This window comes from Tenrec ecaudatus, chromosome 5 (genome assembly GCF_050624435.1).
Source record: "Tenrec ecaudatus isolate mTenEca1 chromosome 5, mTenEca1.hap1, whole genome shotgun sequence".
NCBI lineage: Eukaryota > Metazoa > Chordata > Mammalia > Afrosoricida > Tenrecidae > Tenrec > Tenrec ecaudatus.
Window position 1 is genome coordinate 56,490,392 of NC_134534.1, and position 23,084 is coordinate 56,513,475.

General features: G+C 38.4%; 1 protein-coding gene across 2 annotated transcripts in view; it reads left to right on the forward strand.

The window, feature by feature from the left end:
- SNX16 (sorting nexin 16) overlaps window positions 1–22,330 on the forward strand; it is a 33,984-nt gene extending 11,654 nt beyond the window's left edge. For both annotated transcript variants that reach the window (XM_075549532.1, XM_075549533.1), the window contains 5 exons: window positions 3,679–3,827; window positions 12,039–12,108; window positions 17,412–17,548; window positions 18,026–18,145; window positions 18,990–22,330. In XM_075549532.1, the coding sequence (XP_075405647.1) occupies window positions 3,679–3,827; window positions 12,039–12,108; window positions 17,412–17,548; window positions 18,026–18,145; window positions 18,990–19,086 (573 nt within the window). In that variant the 3' untranslated portion in view covers window positions 19,087–22,330. The remainder of the gene's footprint in view (window positions 1–3,678; window positions 3,828–12,038; window positions 12,109–17,411; window positions 17,549–18,025; window positions 18,146–18,989) is intronic.
- The last annotated feature ends 754 nt before the right edge of the window (window positions 22,331–23,084 follow it).

Sequence of the window (23,084 nt, forward strand, 5' to 3'; positions counted from 1 at the left end):
GTTAATTCTTTGAGTGAAAGTTTTTCATTTTGCTCTAGTAGCCTAGACTCCAATCAATAAACATAGTTTTATTTTTACGAAGAAAGCAGTAAAAGTGTTACACCTGGAAATTGGTCAAAGAAAAACGATTATTTAGCTTTGTAGATTTGGAGAGACATATCATAAGACCTCCAAATTATATGATTATAAGAAAATGAACAAAAATTAATTTAACACATTGTGTTACTTTCTTCATGTTGCAAATATCCACAAACTTAGTGGCTTAAAATAACATCAGTTTGTTATTGCGTGGTTTCAGTAGGCTCACTAATTAGGTTTGTAGGAGTCAAAAGCAAGCAACCCACCGAACGTGGCACTTACCTGGCGTCACTGGGGAAGAAGCATCTTCAAGCTCATTCAGGTTTGTGGCCGTCTTCCGCTCCGTGGAGTTTTAGAAAGAAGCAGGGTTCCCATTTCCTGACGGCTGTTAGAGCTCCTAGCGACTACTCTGTGGTCCCTGCACGCGCCTCTCCCGCTTCAGGGCCAGCAGTAGTATGTCAGATCCTTGTTCTTTGAATCTCTGCCAGAGAAAACCCTGCCTTTGAAGGGCTAATATAAGGCTACAGTTAATCTCCACATCTTAAAGTAAGCTGATTAGTCATCGTAATTACATCGAAGAACTCTTTTTTACTGTGTGGCAGGCACAGTGGCTCAGTGCTCGGTTCCTGTCCAAATGATCAGCAGTTTGAACCACCAGCCGCTCCACGTAAGGAATAACAGCAGCTTAAATTGTGAACAGCTGGTGTGCGGAAGGGTTTAGATGACAGTGGGAGCCCAGAATCCATTAGTAAGAGTCACTATATAGATTCTAGGCATTTGAAAAGCCTTGTTATCAGACAGAGCATTATAAAATTGATTATGGCAGATACAGTTAGGTTATCATTTGGTCTCTCTCTTGATCCGTATAAAAGTTGTTTATTTAAGAAAACAAGTACAGGGGAAATGCACATGGGTGAAGTCTCTGGTGAAGCCCCCTAACCAGGGACCAGGCAGGTGAGGAGCCCTGCTCCTGCAGAGTGCGCCGGAAAGTGGGTCATTGCACATGCCGTCAGCTTAAACTCTCACACTTGATTATTTGCTCTTCCTTTTGACCATTTTAAAAATTTCTGCTAGTGTTTAATATTTTCTGTTTTCTCTTCAATTGAGGTTTTTCTCTAATTTGTTATTGTTAGATTTTTGTGTGTATATATTTTCTATGCATAAAATGCAAGATAAGTCTGTCTATAGAAACTTTAACTGGATTAATAGTTCCTTGGGGGTGTGATGGGATATTGAGGGAAATGGGGAGCTCATAACAATGAGTACAAGAAAGAAGAAAATCTAAAATTGATTGTGGTCATGATAGTACAGCTCTTCTTGATATGATTGAACTGTTAAATGTATGATACGTGGACTATATGCTTGCCCCCCCCCCAAAAAAAATGAGAGCCTTGGAAACCCTCTGGGGCAGTTCTTCTCTGGCCTGTAGATGCACTCTGAGTCGGAATCAGCAAGGGACATAACAAAGTTACTTATGGAAAACTAGTGGTAAAGGTCATGGAACATCTGTTTATCTTCTATACATATGAAGCAAATAATGTAAGCGTAAACTTGTATTTGTAAAAAGGACTAAAAAATTATATAGCCAAAAGTGGAAATGCAAATGATGTAAACAGAATAATCCATAGAAGAAATATGAATGGCCAATAAATATGTAAAGTATTTAATATGACAAAAATCCCAGGAAAAATAAATTTTCAGTACATCAAGTTGATAAACATTTCAGTGGTATTTTTACTGAATTGTCCTTTATACAGGACAACCTAACATTTCCCATGATTCTGACACGGTCACGTTGCTGGCATTGAGCCTGTGTAACTCACGGGTACGGGCCAGTTTCAGCCCTAACGATACTGACCAGAGAGCTTTGTTCATTCTCGTTTTGTTTGTGGTTGACTGTGCGCTTCATGGTCAAAGATGGGAACCAGCCTACTCTTCCTATAGGAACAGTCATGGATTAAGGAAACTGCTGACCAGAGAGCCAGAGGAAAATGGTGAGGGAGAGTTGGCAAGTCTTGGGTATTGTGGAAACCAAGAGAAAAATCGGTTTTACCAAGAGTAGCAGTGAGTGATTTATGGGTGTCTTGAGAGACCAAGCAAGGTTACCTTAGAACAGCCAGAGAGATGTCTCTCTCATTTTGACAGACAGGTGCTTAGAATAGAAAACGTTCTTGGCCCTGTTCTTTCCCTTGGAACACCTCCTCTTTCCTCCTCTGGATGAGTCAGCACTTCTTCCTCAGTCTGCACTTCAGTGCTTGATGGTGCGAAACCCTGTTCATGAGAGTTGACAGTGATCGACTGCCAGCCTCAGCGTCAATGTAAAAGTCAGAGAATGCCAAACTGGTTTTAGCCTCTACTAAGGTGCTGTTGAGATGTATGTTTTTGTGGGCCAAGATATTAAAGAGGTGTTTGTAATTTAGTACCATCAAAAATGAATTTTATTACCGGTCCTTAGCTTCATTGGATTAAAAACCTATAATTCTATACTCTTAATTGTTTTAGGTGCTTAAACAGGAAGATCAAAGTCATTTATAAAGTTACCAGATACAAGGAACTTTTAGTTTTCCTTTAAAGTTTCTCTTAGTAGAAAATAAAGTAAATGATGTACACAGAATAATCAATACAAAAATATGAGTGACAAAAATATGTAAAGAATTTACTGTCACAAAAACTTTTCCTTTAAAATTGCCATAATTTTGTATATAATTTTCAAATTTTATACGTTTTTTAAAATTAAGCAGACTCCATTTTTAGTAGTATAAATTTAGAACTAACCCTTTTTATGTAGGGAAATAAAGTCAGTTTAACCCTCCTCCTACACATCCCCCTTTCAAAAAGAGAGATAAGAATAGTAAGCACACATTTCATAGAAAGAGTAGGACAAATACAATAAGTAAGATTGACACCTTTCATGGACATAGATAGTCGGAATTAGGAGTGCTGGTGAATAGGTGTGGGACTCTGAGAGAGAGTGAGTCAAGCGCAGGCCAACTCCAGTGGCTGTGCTTTCTCAGCACAGCGACTTTCTTCTCAGAAATACAGGAGCTGGCACCTGGGACATCTTAAGCCTTTTAGTAGTTAATGGATAATTTCAATACATTCTGTTCATATATAAGGCAATTTCCCCATTTCACAATGAAATGATATAAGAAACCATTTGGCCATGTTGGATATATGAACTCTTCATGATACAGCTAATGTCGTCAAATTCCTTATGCTATTTCGTTAATATAGTCACACATATGTAATTGACGTAAGATAACATTTAAGTATGACTTTTATGCACTAGGAAATAATTTTAATCAAACTGCATGATCTTTAATATCAGATTGTTTGTTATCACGAGAGCTTATTTCACAACAGTTTTCTTTTTCTCATGTAGTTTGTTTGACATAAAATATTGTTTAGTACATATAGTTGCTATCAAAAAACTAGCACTTTTAACTATATGTAACTGATAGAAATAAAAAAATAAAGCCATCAGGCATAACGAGCTGACCTGACTTTAATTTTCTTAAGATTGATTAATGCTTTCTCATAGTCAAGATAACTATTGTAGAATTGATGTAATTGAGTCTCATGTTGTGTTTTCTTTTTCAGTTAAAAGAGATGTTTCCAGGTTTTCGGCTAGCACTTCCACCAAAACGCTGGTTTAAAGATAATTACAATGCTGACTTCTTAGAAGATAGACAATTGGGATTACAAGCATTTCTTCAAAATTTAGTAGCTCACAAGGACATTGCTAACTGGTATGTAACAAATTAAAATAATACTATAAAAACTTTCCAACAACTGACTTAAACTAAGAATAAATCTAGCAACATTGTGTTGAAGCAGAATATGTAGGGTAGATATCACTTGTCTTTTTTAATAAGGGACTACATTGAATTTTCTTGCTTTCAGGTAAGCCCTTTTTGGCATTTGCTTTTTACTAAAAAAAAATTTTTTTGAAGAGTTGTTAAGTCAATACTCAGTTTGTAACAGCCAACAACAAAATTTAAAATAACCAATAGTAAGCTTGATTTTAAAACTAATTTTAACATTTTTTAAAAGTGAGTTCACATATCCATGTTTTGGGTTACTATGGTACTGTATTATTTGAAGGATATAGATCATTCTTTATATTTCTCCATACTGATGCAAAAGCATGGAAAGTCTTAAATTGACTTAATTTATATAGAAGAGAAAGTGAAAACACTAATAATCACTTAGCCTGTCAGAGAACTCCCTCCAAAGTGGAATTGTTGTCACAAGCATAAGAAGGCTAGACTGTAATACAGCACATAAGGGGTGGTTAGAAGGGCCTTACTTAGGAATTGATTCCATCTCAGATGGAAAGAAAACCATTCTGTCTCACTTGTTCTACCTCTTTTTCCTCTGTTTTTCCTTTCTTGTATAAATATAAAGCATATTGTAGATACACGTTTACATTGCAGTGTGGGCTGCCTATGAGAACTACAACCCACGCCACTCCCAGCTTCATCCAATTGCCTCCTCGACATCTCCTTTGAATATGTCAGTTACCTCAGACCAAAAAGAAAATATATAGCTTACTCTCCAGATCTCTTCGTCCATCATTTTTCAGCGTCATCATGCCTCCAGATGTCATTCTTGATACATGCCGCTCAACTGTCTCTCTTCCTGTGCATTTTAAAGGCCACTTCCGTCTGTCTGATTTCTGCATCCCTGCCGTCTCATCTCTGCGCACTCCCTCGTCTAAGCAGTTAGCCTTTCACCACTGCAGATGCCCCCAATGGCCTTTTCGCCATGTAATCTAGTTAATTAGTCTTTCTGACCCCTGCCTAAGCACCACCTTTCCAACCTCGTGTTTTATTGTCCTGCCTGCTCTTTATTCTCTGAATATCACTCACATTGATCTTTATATAATTCTTCTTTATTTGTTTTTCCTCAAAGTCTTCAAATGTGCTGTCCCCCTGTGTCTGGAAAGGGCACTTTTCTCACTGCTACCCCACCTACCCCTGGCCTAGATAACCCCTGTACATTCCCTCACATCTCAACGCAAACTTTACTTCCTTGACCTTACCTCCTGCACTCCTCACCTACCACTCTCCCCACCAAAGACGAGCCAGTGCTTTCTCATTGTGTCTGCCGGCCCTTCTCAGCTCTCCCTGAGCATTGATCCTAACACTGTAAGGTAGTCATTGTGTGTACTGAATGAACTTTCCCTGTGTGCTTTGCCGAAGAAAACAGAAAAGCACTGATCGCTCATCATTGTCAGTAGAATTTCTCTCATAGAATGGCTGCTTGGTATTTTTCTTCCATACCATGTCAGTTTTAATTGTTTCTTCGACTTATTTGTGTTGCCTTCACCAAACTGCCTGATGCATAATTGCAGACCAAACATCTGATTCATTTGTCACTCAGTGTTGCTGCTTAGCATAGGGCCTGACACAGAGTAGGTGTTCAGTTAGTATTTGCTCAAGAGATGAAAGGCTTGGTGGTATCTGCAGTTGCATTGCTTATTTAGAAAAAACAATTGACACAAATATGACAAAATAAATTGATGGCATGCTTTAAATAGTAAGAAAGTGGGTGTTTCCTATTTCTTTCATTTTTCACATCTCTCACAAAAGAATGGTGTAAATGTAGGCACACACAAAGTAGGAATGAAAACTTAACACTCACTAGCATCATAAAGCAAGCTTTCTTATAAAACTACATTTTATACCAACCCTTGGAAATAGACTTTCAGTACTAAGAAGTAAACATATTTTGCCTTTTCTTATCTCTTAAAAAACACAGTAATTTGTGTTTCTATATTTGAAATACTGTAGCAGATTAAAATCAAATTAATTCTATGAATGACTATGCTTTTATTTAATGAAATATTAAATATAAGTCAAGTAAACAAGCTCAACTTAAACTTTAATTTTCCTGAGTAGTGAAAGTGTATTTTGATGGACAGGTCTCGGTGTGCCGTCTCTTGGTAATTACTGACAACAGTTCTCAGTCTCTAAGAGACAACGCTAGGGGCGCTCTGGAGCATCAGAATAGTGGTGCTGGTGGTGCTCAGCTTTTAAAGAGAGGTTTTTCACGGGAAAAAGGTCCCACATTCAAATAAATTGAGCAGAAGTTTCATTTTACATTCCTAGAGTATTCAAGATTATAGAAAATTCTTGAATGAAAGATTCTAGTGTGCACTGCATTCATTTACTACCTACTTTTGTCATATTTCATTACATATATTGCAGGAATGCAATTAAATTACTTAAATTGGACTCAAAACAAAGTTCATGTGCCTACTGCCTTTTTTATGTTTAATGGATAACGTATTTTACTTTTCGCTGAGAGGGGTGTTTAAATAAATTATTGGTCCAAAAATGAGAATAAAGGTAATTTCTCAGTATCATAAGGTTTCCCCTTATATCGTGATAAGAGCATTATAAAAGAAGCTAACGGTATACTCTTTGACCTTAAATCCATCTGGAGAAATTAGGCTTCTGTATGAACAATATAGTTCATAAAATGCTGCATGGGATGATAATGCATTGTAGACCTTCAAGAAAAGGAAGGTTGGTGTTGTTTGCAGTGACCAAGCAATGCTAGAATTAGGATGTAGGATCTGAAAGCATTGAAGGGTGATTGATATTTTGAATAAGAAGATGAGTATGTGTCAGAAACAAATAATTCAGCCATATGTAGAAAGTCTGAAGTTGCCAACAGCCATCTATTAGTTGAAAATTGAGCCATTAAAACAGAAGGTTGAGTCATTAAAACATTATGTGTTTTTGAGATTATATTCTAGGAATACCTCCCACTCCTCAATACAGGGCCTGTTGTTAAAAAGGGGATTAATTATCAAAGTGACAGGCCAAATTACTACGGTGTTCTACCCTCGATATTACTATCGTGCGCTACACAACAATGGTTTTTAGTATCCTCACAATCCAAATTCCAGTAGTTGGTTCATAGGTAGTTCACCCGATAAAAGCTCGATTATATCTAAAAGTGTAAGAGAAGGGAAGGCTGAGTAAAGGTTTTGCATTGATTTGTTTACCGTTGAAAGAGAAGAAAGGAAGTCTCTCCTTACAGAAAATAAACATCCCAGATATTCCTCTGTGAAATCACTGGTGCGTTGTGTCACTGCTCTGCCTCCCGGCATCCTGTGTGTGTAGCAGAGAGAGCTACTCCGGGAGGCTTGGCGTGGCTGATATCTGTACGAGCAGGTCACCAGACGGTATCTTCTTTAGCAGTGCTGTAGTCTCAAACTGCCTATCTTTTGTTACCGTTACCAGGGAGCATGAACCACTTGAGCCGCCCAGGGTCCTTTATGTGAGCATCAAGCTACATTTGAGAATACTGGTTGAAATGACAACACAGAAAAAATTCTGATCTTTATACTGCCAAAAATGTCATTTAATATCAATTCATTATATATTTTCCCCCTTTCTGATATCCTTAATACTTCACAACAGAGTTATTTAACTTCTATCTTGGCTTGCAGCCATTATGCACTTACGTGACAGTTTATAAGAGTGATTCTTTAACTGTATGAAGAAAGAGTGGGAATAAGATGTGAGAAGATGTTAAGGATTGTGGGTTGAATGTTTTCAGATAATAATTTGAAATGCATTAAGAAAATACTAATTACCATAAAAACCAATATTTCACCAATAAAAGTTTATTAGAGGCTTTAATTATTAAACAAATACTTATTTCAAACTTGCTGCCATCAAGTCGAGTCTGACTCATAGCATCTGAACAGGACAAAGTGGGTCTGCCCCTGTAGGTTTCCAAGACTGAATCTCTGTGAGAATAGAAAGCCTGCGTGTTTTCCACGGAGCAGCTGGTAGTTTCAAACTGCTGACCTTGGGGTTCACAGCCCAGCACTTCACCACTCCTCTACCAGGGCTCCTTAACTATTGGTTCAGTTTCTCCTACATGGTGGTATAACTGTTATACACATATAAATTAGATGCTGATCCTGTTTGGGACAAAAAACTGAGTAGGCAGGAGACTTGCTCAAATAAGAAAGAGAACTATTATTTAGAGAAATTCTTAGAGTGACATTTAAGCCAGATTTAAAGAGCCAGTGAGATTTGAACTGCAGGAAGAATATAAAGAAAGACTCTCCAGATGAAATGGAATGTTTTCACAATGCACAAGAAATAAACAATGGTCCTATACTAAGAATCGCATTGAAACTCAGTGTGTCAGGGTGAAAGCTGTGTAAAGATGGATAAAGTCTTCTGGTGCATAGTTGTTATATTTAAAATATTTTTATTTTATGGTATGTCTTGTTTTGTAACAATACATTTCAACTTATCTTTGTACATGAGTGCTACTCACAGCTTTTACTCTGGGCATGTGTTTGAAAAATATAACAGTACAAGATTGAATGAAGTTAGCCAAAGTCAAGAAAAGGAAACCAAGGAGACAATACGCCTTTCTACCTTCACTTACGAAAGTAGAAGTAGCTGTTGAAAATTAAAATCCAGCTCAAGTTTGATATTTGTAATGTTCCCAACATTGGATTTAAGTTAGTTCTGATATTCTCAATACTGCTATTTTTTCTAATTGCTTCGATTTAAGAATTAATTAATTGTTAAATACTTATGCTGTGGGAGAAGATGAGCAGGCATTCTATTCCTGTAAAGATTTACAGTGGTAAATTCATAGGGGCGGTTCTAGCTGTCCTGAAATGTCACTGTGAGTTGGAACAAATTCAGTGGCAGTGAGTTTGGTTTGTTGGGTGGCCTAACACTGTGCCACTTAATTTGGGTGACGTCTGCATGGCCTGGTATTTGTTTCTTACGGATAGCACTAATAATTGGACTTACTACATCTTAGAAAAGGGATCTTCTGTTAGGTGCTACCGTAACACCGAGAAGACTGCTGAGCCCATGAGAGGGGAAAAGACAGGGATTTAGTCAGAGAAGGCTTCCAGGAAGAGATAGTAGTTGAACTGAGTCTGAATCGATTAGCCTGGTATCCTGGGACGGGTAGGCAGGTACAGTAGCACCAAGTATGAGCCAAGGACAGAGCTGAGAACAGGGATGAAAGGCCTGGGGATGGAGTGTTAAATACATAAGGAAGTGAAAATCTTGTTAGGTGCTGTCAATGAGGATCTAGCTCGTAGCCAACCTACAGCCAACAGAAAGAACTGCCAGTATCTTCCTCCACCATCTTACCGTGCAGGGAAAGGTTGTTTGCTAAGAGTTAGAGACTTTGTCTACAAGTCTCTACTAACTCACTGCCCCTGCAGTCCTTGCTTTTCAACGCTTCAAAGTCCTGTGCAGCAGATTTACCCAGTGCATCGCATTGTTTGATTTCTTGCTGCTTCCATGAGCACTGATTGTGGAAACAAGCAAGACAAAATCTTCGACAATTTCAATCTTTTCTGTGTTTATCATGATATTACCTATTGGTCTAGTAGTGAAAATTTTTGTTTGTTTTTTTTAAATCATTTTATTGGGGCCTCATACAATTCTTACCGTAATCCATACATCCATCCATTATGTCAAGCACATTTGTACATTTGTTGCCATCATCATTCTCAAAACATTTGCTTTCTACTTGAGCCCTTAATATCACCTCCTCATTTCCCACTCCCTCTGCACTCGCCCATCCCTCATGAACCCTTGTTAATTTATAAATTATTATTATTTTGTCATGTCTTACACTGTCAGACTTCTCCCTTCACCCACTTTTCTGTTGGCCTTTCCCCAGGGAGGAGGTTATATGTACATCCTTGTACTCGGTCCCCCCTTTCCACCCCACCTCCCTTCAACCCGCCAGGTATCACCACTCTCAACACTGATCCTGGAGGGATCATCTGTACTGATTCCTTGTGTTTCCACTTCCTATCTGTACCAGTGTACATCCTCTAATCTAGCCAGATTTGTAAGATAGAATTGGGATCATGATAGTGTGGGGAGGAAGCATTTAAGAACTAGAGGAAAGTTGTATGTTTCATCGTTGCTACACTGCTCTCTGACTGACTCATCTCCCTGAGACCCTTCTGTAAGAGGATGTCCAGTTGCCTACAGATGGGCTTTGCGTCTCCACTCTGCACTCACCCTCATTTAAAATGATACGATTTTTGTTCTTTGATGCCTGATACCTGATTTCTTCAACACCTCGTGGTCACACAGGCTGGTGCGTTTCTTCCATGTAAACTTTGTTGCTTCTGAGATAGATGGCCGCTTTATCTTCAAGCCTTTAAGACCCCAGATGCTATATCTTTTGATAGCCAGGCACCATCAGCTTTCTTCACCACATTTGCTTTTGCACACATTTGTCTTCAGTGATCATATCGGGAAGGTGGACACCCACTGATGTGATATTTTTGTTCGAATTTTAATACATACTGAAAGCTTCAATCCTTGACATTCATCAGCAAGTGCTTCAAGTCGTCTTCACATTCAGGAAGCAAGGTTGTGCACCTGCATATCACAAGTTGTTCATAAACCTTCCTCCAGTCCAGACACAGCATTCATCTTCCTGTGATGCAGCTTCTCTGAGTATTTGCTAGGATACAGATTGAATAAGTATGGTGAAAGGATATAACCCTGACACACACCTTTCTTGATTTTAAACCATGCAGTGTTCCCTTGTCTGTTCTCACAACTACCTCTTGATCCGTGCACAGGAAGTGTTGTGGGATTCCCTTTCTTCCCACACCTATCCATAATTGGTTATGGTCCACACCATGAAAGCTGTAGTCAACACCATTGAATGCCTTTGCATAGTCAATGATAATATATAGCAAATCAACCAGCAGAACCATATTACACATAGACAATCCATAAGTATTTGTTGACTCTAAATAAATTTCAAGCCAGCGTTCAAAGCAGGGGTGATAGTTTCCTTCTTGGGGCTATTAGGGGGAAATGTGTCAATATTTTTTTAACGAAAAACAAACATCAACAAAAAAAAGACAAACCAAACGCACTGTCATCTAGTCAGTTTCAACTCACATTCAAACACTTCTCCCTCCACAGATTTATGTCTGTCCTTGGATTGGAATAACCTTTGGGCCATTTTCCTCTACCGAGTCCAACTGAAGCAGAAGAATCTACAAAGTTTTTTAAACCAAAGTTGTAAAGCCAGTTTTAAGTACTTAAGAAACATCCAATAAAAGAAACAATGAAGTACAAATTATAAATTACCGTATATACTCGTGTATAAGCTGAGTTTTTCAGTACAAAAAATGTGCTGAAAAATAGGGGTTCCGCTTATACACGGGTCAGTGATACCCCAGCGAGGTGTAACATCTCACGGGTGAGAGATTGCCGTTCCTCCGCTGTTCATTCAAAGCCAGGGCTTTGAATGTTTGTTTACTCACATCTAACCAATCAGAGCCGTCCTATGACGTGGACGGCTCCAATTAGCAGGAGCACCCTGAGTGATTCACTTACACCGGCAGCTGAATTGTTAAGGATGTGTCTGTGGCTGCACTGTCTCTCCCCTCTGGTCTCTGTGTTAATTCACATCCTGCATTTCCCACCCTAGGCTTATACTCGAGTCAATCCACTTTTCTGGTTTCCCAGGTCATAATTAGGTACCTCGGCTTATACTTGGGTCGGCTTATACTCGAGTATATACGGTACATTTATTCACAACAGAATAATGGCTTTGTTAATTTGTTAATTTCAGACTATTTCTTTGAGAGTCATTTTCTTAAAAATAAAGGTGTTCTTTACCAATTAGATTGGTCTCCTGTGTTCTAAATTTGTTTTATACCCTATAGGTTTTTATGGAATAATGAACTTCAAGTCTCTGTATTTACAAGACCTTAGAAGCTAGCTTGAAATCTGTATATCTTTCATAAATTGGATATTTATATTTGATCACCTTATGAAAACCAGCCTGCTTAGTTTATTTTGGTATAGCCCCAGAACCACCTGGATTAAAACACTAAGTAGCCTCACTCACCGTCAGTGACTTGCTTTCAGCTATTTCTTGTAAACTTCATTTTTTTCCCCCCCTTTGAAAAGCCTTGCAGTGAGAGAATTTCTTTGTCTGGATGATCCCCCGGGTCCATTTGATAGCCTGGAAGAAAGCAGGGTAAGTGCCTATTATGTGTCACCTGAAAAGAGAAACAAGTAACACAGTACAAAAACAACATGTGTCTTTTTTGAGAGCCTAGCAGGATATTATAATTTCAGACTCTGGTAATTTTGATCAGAATGCTTTTAATGTTTAGGTCAGGGGTTTTATTTTGGTTGAAACACATGGAGTTAAGGGGAAAAATAGAATTAAACACATGTAATGTAGTCCATAAGCCTCTAAAATCCTTCATTGTGTTCTCTTTACTATATTGTTGGGAGGGGGTGGGAAGAAAATGAGCGTTTATTTTATTACATTTTAAAGTAATGTGTGAAATATGATTCCATCTAAGTGTCAGAATAGAGAACCTACCCTTACAATCAAATTTAAAAGTTGATTGTTTTGTTTTCAGGAGAGGTAGAAGTGATTGTCCATTCAGTTCATGGCTGATTGCTACTCGTATTACGTTCATTGACGTATTAAAGTGGCCTAGCCCATTGACGCAATAGGCTAGATTCACTCACAGATTTGCTAGCAATAGACCGGCTATGACCGTGTGCAAGTGTTTTCCTAAATAATTAATCGTATTAAAATGAAACATATAGTTGGTGAGTTTGTGATGTCTTTCAGATTTTAAATCTTACTGACTACATCATTTCATTTCTTCACTTTCTGTTTCCCTTGTTTTTTACATTATTTAATTTGTATACCTTATTTTTTAATAGGTCTTTTAAATATATTTTCAAGTCATATTTCAGTCTTATGGTCTTTGTCTGACACTTCTGTGATCTAGATTCTATATGATGCTGATCTTCTGTTTGCTGGATCTGTTAACTTTCTTTCATGTTGGATTGTTTCCAGTGTGCTTTGTAAGTTTGGACTGTAAATTAGCTTTTAGTACAACTGTCAGCAGGGATCATAGGTTGAGGGAGTATCATTTCATAAAGTTTGTGTTTCTTTCTGATGGAATAATTTAAGTGTCATTGGACCTGGGCTTGCTTGCGTATTGGCTTGCTTGACTTGTTTGTTTGTTAGATTCTCAGTTTGGGTGTTCTGACAACTGTAATAGAGTAAATTCATAATTCGCATGGACATTGAATAATGTTTATAGATTTTTCAGAAGAGACTGCCTTACCCATCTAAAAGCCATGATGAGGTAGGCAATCTTATATTTCTGTGCTGAAGAATGCCTTAGATTAATGGTTTCTTTCTTTAAGTTCCTTTTTTTCTTCACTAAGTATTACATTTCTGGTCTCGCTAGCCCCTGAAAAGGAATCTAATTGACTTCTCTCTTGTGCCATCCTGGCGTTCCAGCCCAGCTCTGAGATAACCAAATCCACATCTGCTATTGGTCCCTGCTTCACTCTCTCACTTCTGTTGCCAATGCTTGTGTTAATGACAGTGGTTTAAATTGCCTTCATCTTAACCTCAGTAATTTTCCTTTCTTATCTGAGAAGCTCTCTAAAAAGTTTAGGCAGTTTATAACTAGAGGAATTCATATTTCTGGTCGACCACATTTTTAGTAATGGAAAATGTGGGGGTTTTCCTGTTTTATATTCTATTTGTATAATGATTGAAAACTCTTCCTTATTTCATAATGTTGTGAATGTACTCCAATTTTTAAATGTGGAAATTTTTATATACTGTATGTCTTACGTAGTTAGGTGAAAAAACAAGCCAGATAATTTTATGTGTTCCGACTTGTATTAACACAGGTACTAAGAAACTGAAAGTGGTTCAATTTGCTTGAAACATAGGTATGCGGAAGAATAGAGGAAAGGGAAGGTTAATAGACCACGCTGTGAAACTGGAGTAGACAACATAGCCCACTATAAAGTGCTTTGGGGCCAAGGCAAAGATTTGATCATGTTCTGTAAGCAGTATTCAATTACAAGTAACATGATCTGATCTATTTTTAAGAAAACGAGCTTGGTGGAGAAAAAATTGGAAGGTTGCCAGATAGTTTACTGGTGTTATAATTCAGCTTAAAGCCGAACCTCCTTCAGTCTCAGTAGAGAAAAGGAGTTTCTAACTCCGTATCTGGCCAAGGCAGAAATCAGACATGCCGCTACTGCCCAACTTTGTTTCCATCCCAACAGTACCTTTCTTAACCCCCTACCGTGCTGTTGGCCCAATGACCGCTTGCAGTGACCACGCAGAGCTCAGACAATACTCGGGATTATGGGGTGTAAGAAAGCCAAGTTACAAGTCCGGGTCAGAAATACTACGGATTTAGCTCCTTTGTCCATAGCACCTATTCTGAGCCATCTGTCCTCAGGTAGCTGGCCACCTACCCTCTTCTCTCCTCTGGCAAGTGTCATCAAACTCCTTTTGGGGGTTAGGCACCATCAAGTCAGCTCTGACTCACAGCGACCCCATGCACAACAGAACAAAACATGTCCAGCCCCACACCATCCTCACAGTTACTCTTGTAGTTGAGCACATGGCTGCAGCCATGTGTCCGTCCATTTTGTGAAGGGCCCTTCCCTTTTTCACTGCCGCTTTTCTTTACCAAGCATGATATCCTTCTCCAGGGACTGGGCTCCTACCAGCATGTCCAGAGTATATCAGATGATGTCTCACCATCGTGGCCTCTAAGGAGCTTTCTGGGCATACTTCTCCCAGAAAGATTTTTGTTCTTTTGACAACAGCCCAGGGTATTTTCAATATTCTTTGCCTTCACCATACTGCAAATGCATTGACTTTTTTTTTTGTCTTCCTCATACGGTGTCCAAATTTCATGTGCATACGAGACCATTCAGAATAGCACGGCTTGGGTCTTTAGTCTTCAGAGTGACATTCTTGCCTTTCAGCACTTTGAAGAGGTCTTGTGCAGCAGATCCACCCAATGCAATGCATCATTCGACCTCTTGACTGCTGCTCCCATGAGCACTGCTTGTGGAACCTTCATTAGTGCTGATAGGTGTCCTTAGAACCCCCACTCAGTGAGCCAGTCTCCTGCCTGAAGGCGGTCGAGTCCTCATTCCATGAGCTGCGCTGTCTCATGCTCCGGGTTCCACTTCTAGTGCCGCCACCGCCGCGGCCACACAGGGATTGCAGGGCCCCAGAGACACGCTCCGCTCATGGCTTCCTTCTTGATCGTCGTGAGACGCCCTCTTCATGCTTCTGAGATGGCTCACTTTATACCCAGAAGGATGGCAGAACCAACCAGTTCCCCCAGCAGAGTTTCACACACGCTGTTATCTGGTCCCATGCAGTTGTTCTGTGGGAGGTTCAAAGAGTACTGTGCGTAAAAGAGCCGTACCATGTAACTCCACTGTGTCACAAAGGAAGTATGAGAGATGCTCATGAGGTTAGTGGGCAGTTTTGCCCATTGGGCAGTTTTACCCTGCACTGAAGGTACATTGAGTCAGGATTGATTCAATGGCGGTGAATTTCACTGTATTTGATAATGTATTTGGGTGATGTCTCTATAATTACAAAAGTTTGGGACTGGCGACTAACCAAAAACAATTAGTAAATTGAAAATCAATTACACATCGAGTAGAACATAGCTAAAGTGCTAAGATTAAGTGTAATTGTCCAGGCGGCATGTATAGCAAGAGAATATAATCAAGGATAACTCACTTTTAAGGATAAAACATTTATAAGTGCCCAAGATCAGCTCTAAGGCTAAGAATTAACTGTCAAAGTTAGAAAGGAACCAGGAAATTTTACAGAGACGACAGAAAGGTGATTGGATTGAAAGATGATTGGATTGAAAGATGATTGCATGTGTTATATGTGTGTGTGTGTGTGTGTGTGTGTGTGTGTGTGTGTGTGTGTGTAAAATCCACAATGACAGGATACAGAGAAGTAAGGGGAGAAGGTAACAGAACAGTGCTTTACTGTTGGGAATGGTTACGTAACTTGCATGAATGTGCATCTACGTGTTCGTGCTATGTCCCCTGTTTCTGTGGGGTATGTAGCAGGTAGAAGGAAGGAAGTAGTAACTGGTCATTTGGTATTTCTGTTGCCAGTTGCTCGAGGAAGGGCCCTGGTGTCTTCCTCAGTGGTTGTCCTGTTTGATAGTCCCACTAGCAGTGTTTGAGGGTTCTCCAAGCTGTCTCCAACATTTGTTACATTTTGTTCTTACACTGAGACTCCTGCTGGTGGTTAACCAGGGGTGGGAGAGGAAGGAAGAAACGGATGTCATAGGTTAGCAGGTAGGGAGGGATGAAGAAGATAATATCCAAAAAAAGGGAATGGGCAACAACAACAAAATGGTGAGCTGCTCTGTGAACCCTCACCTAATTCACAATGAAAAGTTACAATATCAAAAAAAATCTAAAATTAAAATAAATTTAAATTTTTTTAAAAAAGAAAAGTTATAATATCAAGATTACTTTGGATTTGATAATTAAGAGGTAATTGTTTGCTTTTGCCAAGGTATAATCAATCAAAATCATAATACTAAATTCCTTAATTTAATGGTTTGAGTAACGGATGGGGGTTAAATTTAGGGGATAAAAACACATTTATAGTTCGTTTTGTAAGAAAAGGAAGAGTTAGAACGACTTAACAGTCAAGAAAGTAATGGTTTTGACAATGTGAGAGATTTTTAGGGTTTATGTAACAGGCTTCAGAGCTGAAGCCAGGCCAGTGAAAAGGATTAAAAATTCGGGAGTGTATATTCAGCTCTTCTTAACTTGAAGAATCGAGTGATGGAATTAGCCTTGTAAGCAAGAAGGCGGGATAAACATGGATACACACCTAGTTAGCTTTCAGAGGGTCTGTGATGTGTCGTTTTCTGGCGCAGAGAAGAGGCTGAGCTGCAGGTTCTGGGGCAGTAACAGGGACAGTAGAATGGGGAGGCGGAGGGGAAAGGAGGGAAGTCGCAGTGGAGAAGTGGTAGCTAATAGGGGCAGTGAAAAAGTTGATCCACATTCTTCATGGTATGATTTTGTTTTCTTTGTTTTAACCCTTATTTCATCAGTGTTCAGCATCCTGGATATAGAACCATTGTTTGTTTTTAGAGTGTTTTTTACATCTAATCATGTAGGGCTGAACAAAAATAGATAAAGTAGAAGAGAAATTATAGCACAGGGTATTAATCCCCCCCACCCCTACCCCAACTCAAACAGCGGGTGAGGGATACAAACCATCCCTTGCAGGCTTACTATTACAGTCATTCTTAAGAAAGGTCTCTCTGGTCGTTGGGGAATAAAGGAGAATCAAGATACCAGGGATGAAAAGAGGAGAGAGAACAAAGTACTGAGTTTTATACATATGACTTTGGTCTTTAACTCTTGAGTAATGGTCTTGAGAAAAATACTACATAACTAATTCTTTTCTGCATGCATTTTGTGTTTTGTTTTCAGGCTTTCTGTGAAACTTTAGAAGAAACGAACTACCGCTTACAGAAAGAATTGCTTGAAAGACAGAAGGAGGTGGAATCCCTGAAGAAACAGCTCAGCGAGAAACAACTTCATATAGACACTATAGAGAACAGAATTAGGTACGCTGTGCTACTTGCCATTGTAGTCTGACTAATTCAGCTTCTGATGCGCTGGGCTTGATGCCCTTTGTACTCTAATGTGATTTAGGAAAGTTCTGCTTCTCTTTTGATTATTTTTTAGCAGATCAAACATTTGAAGAAAGGATGAGAAACATTCCCAAAATTAGTATCTAGCCACTTAACAAAATACATATTGCATATTTTAACCAATTTAAAGTATATCTCTGGTTCTGGGGACTTCTGCCAACGTTTCACATGACAGCTGTAGCTTGCCTTCTCATCAGCATGCATTGAATTGAGGCAAGAATTAGTGTGAGTGAGTCATAAGCACTAATTTCTCTGCTAACTCCCTCCTGTACTTTATTACCTATATTACAACCTTAACATAAATACTACTGAATCCATGCATATTATCAACACTAAACTTCTACGTGTTTTAGTCATAGGAAATAACTTTTTAATGTAATTAACTTTCAGAGCGTTGTCTTTAGAACCTGAAGAATCGCTGTACATAACAGGAACAGAAAATGGGCAAATCCTAAAGGTGGCTTCCTCTGTACTTGAGTCTGACCAAGTTACCGTGGATGAAGAATCTGGGTATATATCATGTTCTGTTTATTCTAGCAGTTTCAGTAATTGCAAGGAAGTGGCCCTATCTTAGTGATTTTATCCAGGCAGTTTTATTTTGTCATACAGCTTCTGAGCAAGCAAGGAAGGGCAATAGATATCTAGGACAGCAGTTCTCAACCTGAGGGTCGCAACCGCTTTGGTGGTGGAATGACCGTTTCACAGGGGTTGCCCGATTCATAGCAGTAGCAAAATTGTGTTAATGAAATAGCAACAAAAATGATTCTGTGGTTGGAGGGCCCACAACATGAGGGTCGCGGCATCAGAAAGGTTGAGAACCGCTGCTCTAGAGTCTTCCTAAAACTAAGTCTTTGGCATCCATGGTCATGTTAGCCATGACTTCCTGCTGACTGAGTCTGAAACTGAGTCTGTGTTAAGTGGATGCTGACTCCTCAATTATTTATATAAAGCTTGGCAAATTGCTTAATAGCAACTACCCCACCTGCCTCAAAGGACTGATGAAAAGTTACTGTTTTTGACAGCTCGTGGACTTTTTATTACATATATCCAAGGCAAGTGTTCCTTCTTTAGTGGTAAGGTTAAGCTACAATTATGAAAACAAATGTCAGGCTGGTAAGCGTAGTTACAGAGGAGATGGGGTTTATTGCTAAATAGTAGTTTGGGCTTTGAGAGTTAAAAATATCTCTCCAGAGATGTTCTTTGACAGTGATAAGATAATAAAGATTAAATGTTTGCTTGAATGTTGAAACATCTGGTTCTTGTTATAAGGTAAAAAGATTTCTAAAAATAACAGCGTATGAAATAAGTATTCCATTCTTTCATTAGACGTGTTTCTCACACTCTTTTTTGGTAGAGCTGATAATGAACCGTGCTCCGATTACAGTGAACCTGGAAATTGTGTGTCCGAGATCGAAGTGGCGGAAGTGGCATATACCGCTGAAGACGACTGAGACATCTCAGGCACAGCCACCTCCATTTTGCCATTTCAGTAAAGTTAGAAATGAGTGGCAAACATCTTTTTCAAAAGACTCTGAAACATTTGCAGATAAAAACCAAGAATGCATGTGTATAAAGTTTACATAAGAAAAAATATTAAGTTATTGGAGTAGGAAATATACTGACTTGCTTTTTGATTGTTCTTTATCCAGCTTTTGTGTTCGATGCAGTTAAACAGTCCAGTTAGAATTCTGTTACCAAGCTCATATTCTTAAATGCTGTACATAAATGATGATGGTGTTTTGTCAGTATATTTTGCTCCAAATTAATGTGTATCTGTTTTTCAAATTAATTTATTTAAATGATCAATTATATTAGTCAAAGAAAAATTAATTGCATGTTTCTAGATGGGTGACATATATTTCTGTGTATCTCTGACATGATATATTTTCATTAATGGCCTAAATTAATGAGCAGCACAGTAAAGATGACAAGTTGAATAGTAAATGTTGACATTTTTACCATTTCTAAATGGAGAGTAGAGGAAATGATCCTCTAATACCAAAGGAAAACTATTTGAAAGAGCTGTAATCAGAGCTAAGTTATAAAAGTAGCCTTGATTTAAAAAGCTAATTCATTAATATCAGGGTACTATAATACCATGCCCCAATTTATTGTATGCATTACTGCACTTCTCTGTCTTCCCCAGAATCTTAATCTTAAATCTTTACCTACAGCATCCGTGAGTTTGCCTTTTTCAGAACACTACCTCCTTTTCGAAGCAAGGCATACTCTTGAAAATGTAGATTCTAAGCAAATAGGAAGAAATTCCAGATCAGAAAGCCATATGTGCTACAAAGTTCCCGCTCGGCGGCTCCCGGGCATTTCCTCTTTATTTCTGTCTATGTGAAGATGTTGCTGTACTGTACTGTGGCTGACTTTCTTTTTAATATATTTAGTCAAATGATGCACTTTATGATAATTAAACTCTTTTGTGCCAAGTTTAATTGGTGAATTCCTTTAGTAAGGGGGCTTAGCAGAAAGAATTACGTAGTGCCTTTAATCTTTCACATTTTACACAATTGTCCTAGGGTCTGTGAGTCAGTTTTATGAAACTGTTTTATGCATATTTCAGCTTTGTCTTTAGTTATTGAAAGTGCCTTGTTTTATTTTTATACTATGATGTTACTCATTTTCTATTTCTGCCGTTTTACCTGTTGTTATTAATATGCATTGCAATTATGCTAACCTTTTGAAATCCCGTGTGGTATATTGAACTGCATATGTTTTCTAAAAACTGAGGGGAATAGAGGAAAACAACCTCCAATTGTCTTTTCTTCAGTATGTAAAACTTACCGGTAATCAATCAACACTTAACATCCATGATGCATTCTGTGAAATATGTAATTTGGACGTTGTGCAAACCCCATATCGTATCTGCCCCTATTTGTCTTGAAGCATCTTGTACGAGCTTTGTACCTTAGCAGTGAGTGTCAGTGTGCTCAGAGGGGTTCTCTTTTGTGTTTGATCCTCAATTCATGTCATTAGCCATCTCTCCTCCAGGTTGGATAATGCTTCCTCTCTTGCTTCCTTTAGCTTTGTAGCTTTCAGTGGAGCTGATCCTGTAGCCTCTTGGACAATTTCTTCTGTATTCCTGAGTCTCATTGTGAATGTCAAAGGTGGCGTACCTATATTACGAGCCGTATACCAAAAACAAAGAACAGCCCCACTGCTTTCGTATTGGTTGGGACTTGTAGTTCCACCCTATGGGGCAGGGTAAATTGCTCCCTAGGATATCCACGTCTGCAGACAGCTGCATCTTTATCCCACAAAGCAGCTGGTGGATTTGAACTGCCAGCCTTGTGACTAGCATACCACCAGGGCTCCTTGGACTTTCTACCTTTGTCTTGTTTCACTTCCAAGTTGATAGCTGTTTTTCCTCTTGCTGCTGCTATCACTAGTGCTGTTTTGCTGCATTTGGAAGCCAGGTACTTCACAGTAATATTTTCAAAAGAAAATCCCATAGTACTATAATACCCAAGAGCCACATGATATGTGAGAGTTGATGCTGCCGATGAGTCAAAGCGTACACTCTTAACATGGCAAGATTTTTAGTTAGAAAGTGCAATACAATAAATCCATAAGCCAGTAACCTAGCATTCATTATGACTATCGAGACCCATGTGTTATAGGTTGTGTTACATGCTTAGTGTATACAAATATACGCCTGAAAGTGCAGTCGCTGTTTATTCCAGAGACAGGAGAAACACCTGTTGCTTGCGGGAAGCTGTGGTGGCATTTGCTATATCCAATGCTCATTTCAAGATTGGTGAACTCTGTTAACAACTTTATGGGACCACACATACACTGCCCACATGGATGTTATGGGGCGTGTGACTCTTGATGTACGTATTAAGATCTGGTTGTTTAAAAGTCTGATGTAGATCAGCATGGCCAATAGCTGTTGTTAACCTTTTATCTAAGAAGGAAATGACGTTTTATCAAAGTACAAAAATTTTTTAATTCTTTGTCAGAATACACACATGCCCTGTCTCAACGTTTTCCACAAATTATATATGAAAGGGCTCCCAAAAGTTCATGGGGAACAAAGTATCTTTCAATTCATTTTTCCACAAACTTTTTGAAGGTCCCTCCTTATCTCATAAATATGACTATGTTTGGAGACAAATGTATATAATAAAATGATCTACTTGATAATATAAAAAGTACTGTTCTAGACCCTAAAAATGTTTTAAATGAACAATCACTTAAGTCAATACCATTCTCACTCTAATAAAGCAAGCTGCTATTTTGACAAATTCCAGAAAATATGTTCTCTCTTTGTCTTAAAGTGAACCACATACTTTTAAAATCTGGCCTTTCAAAAGATGGTATTTGACGTTTTGGGTGGGGGGAGAATAACTATTAGGTAAACCACTTTTGTTCATAACTAGAATTTTGTTTCGTTTTGAACTTTGATAATACATTTTGATCCCACTATTGCGTTCACTTAATAAATTATTTTTTCAGTACAACCCAGGCTATTTTTCAGATAATGGATACTCAATTGCTATGTTCTTCTCCCTCCTGCTATTTTTATGAATTAAGTTATATTTAAGTGCTAGCTGCTCTCACAGATGTGTAACGAATCTTTGGTTTTCTTTTTACATCTAAACATTGTGTCACTGAGAAGATTGTCTTTGTCATTAAGTACAGTGTACTTTGAATATAACCAATATTTACAACAAAAATTAAAAATAACTGAATCATGTAAACCCTTTTGTGGATAATCTTTTAGCTTGACATTGTAAGTTTTAAGTTCCCATATAGGAAGTTCAAGCATAATACATAGCATTAGAAATTTCATTTTTATATATTCTTTCTTTATTCAAACTGTATTTTATCTCTTAAATCCTGTGTGAGCTTAGCCACTCAAAACCCATTTAAAAAACCATATTCCTCAAATAAATAATAAATGTAGTCTAGTGCAACTGTCTGTGACATAAGAAAGGAACAAGTGTTCTACTTCTGAAAACAGTACCTGCCTGTGGTTTGAAAGTGGGTTCATCACTAATGAGGATGGAGGAGTTTTGAGGATGTGTTAAAACTAGTGCATATTCTCAATTAGTGGATAAAGGAATGGAATATAAAGTTTATCCCCTGGAAGATCTTCAGAGAGCTGCTAGTTGATCCACATTTTGCTGTTCATCGAATTACTATTCATCCACTGCACTTAACTGTGAGGCTTTTATATTAGGAAACAAAACAACACAACAAGTATCTTCACACCCGTCTTTTTGAGGCTGCTGGCTACTTTTTTACAGCAAACCTCTGTCTTGGAGTTGATTCTGACTCATTGCTGCTGAAGCGCACAGCCTCATCTTTCTCCCAGGGAGTGTCTGGTGGGTTTGAACCACCTGCTGGTTAACAGCACCATCCTTTCTAAGGACCCATGGGAGAAATTTCATTCTCAATACCAATAAAACTCTCCTCCTAAAAATTTGATTTCTTA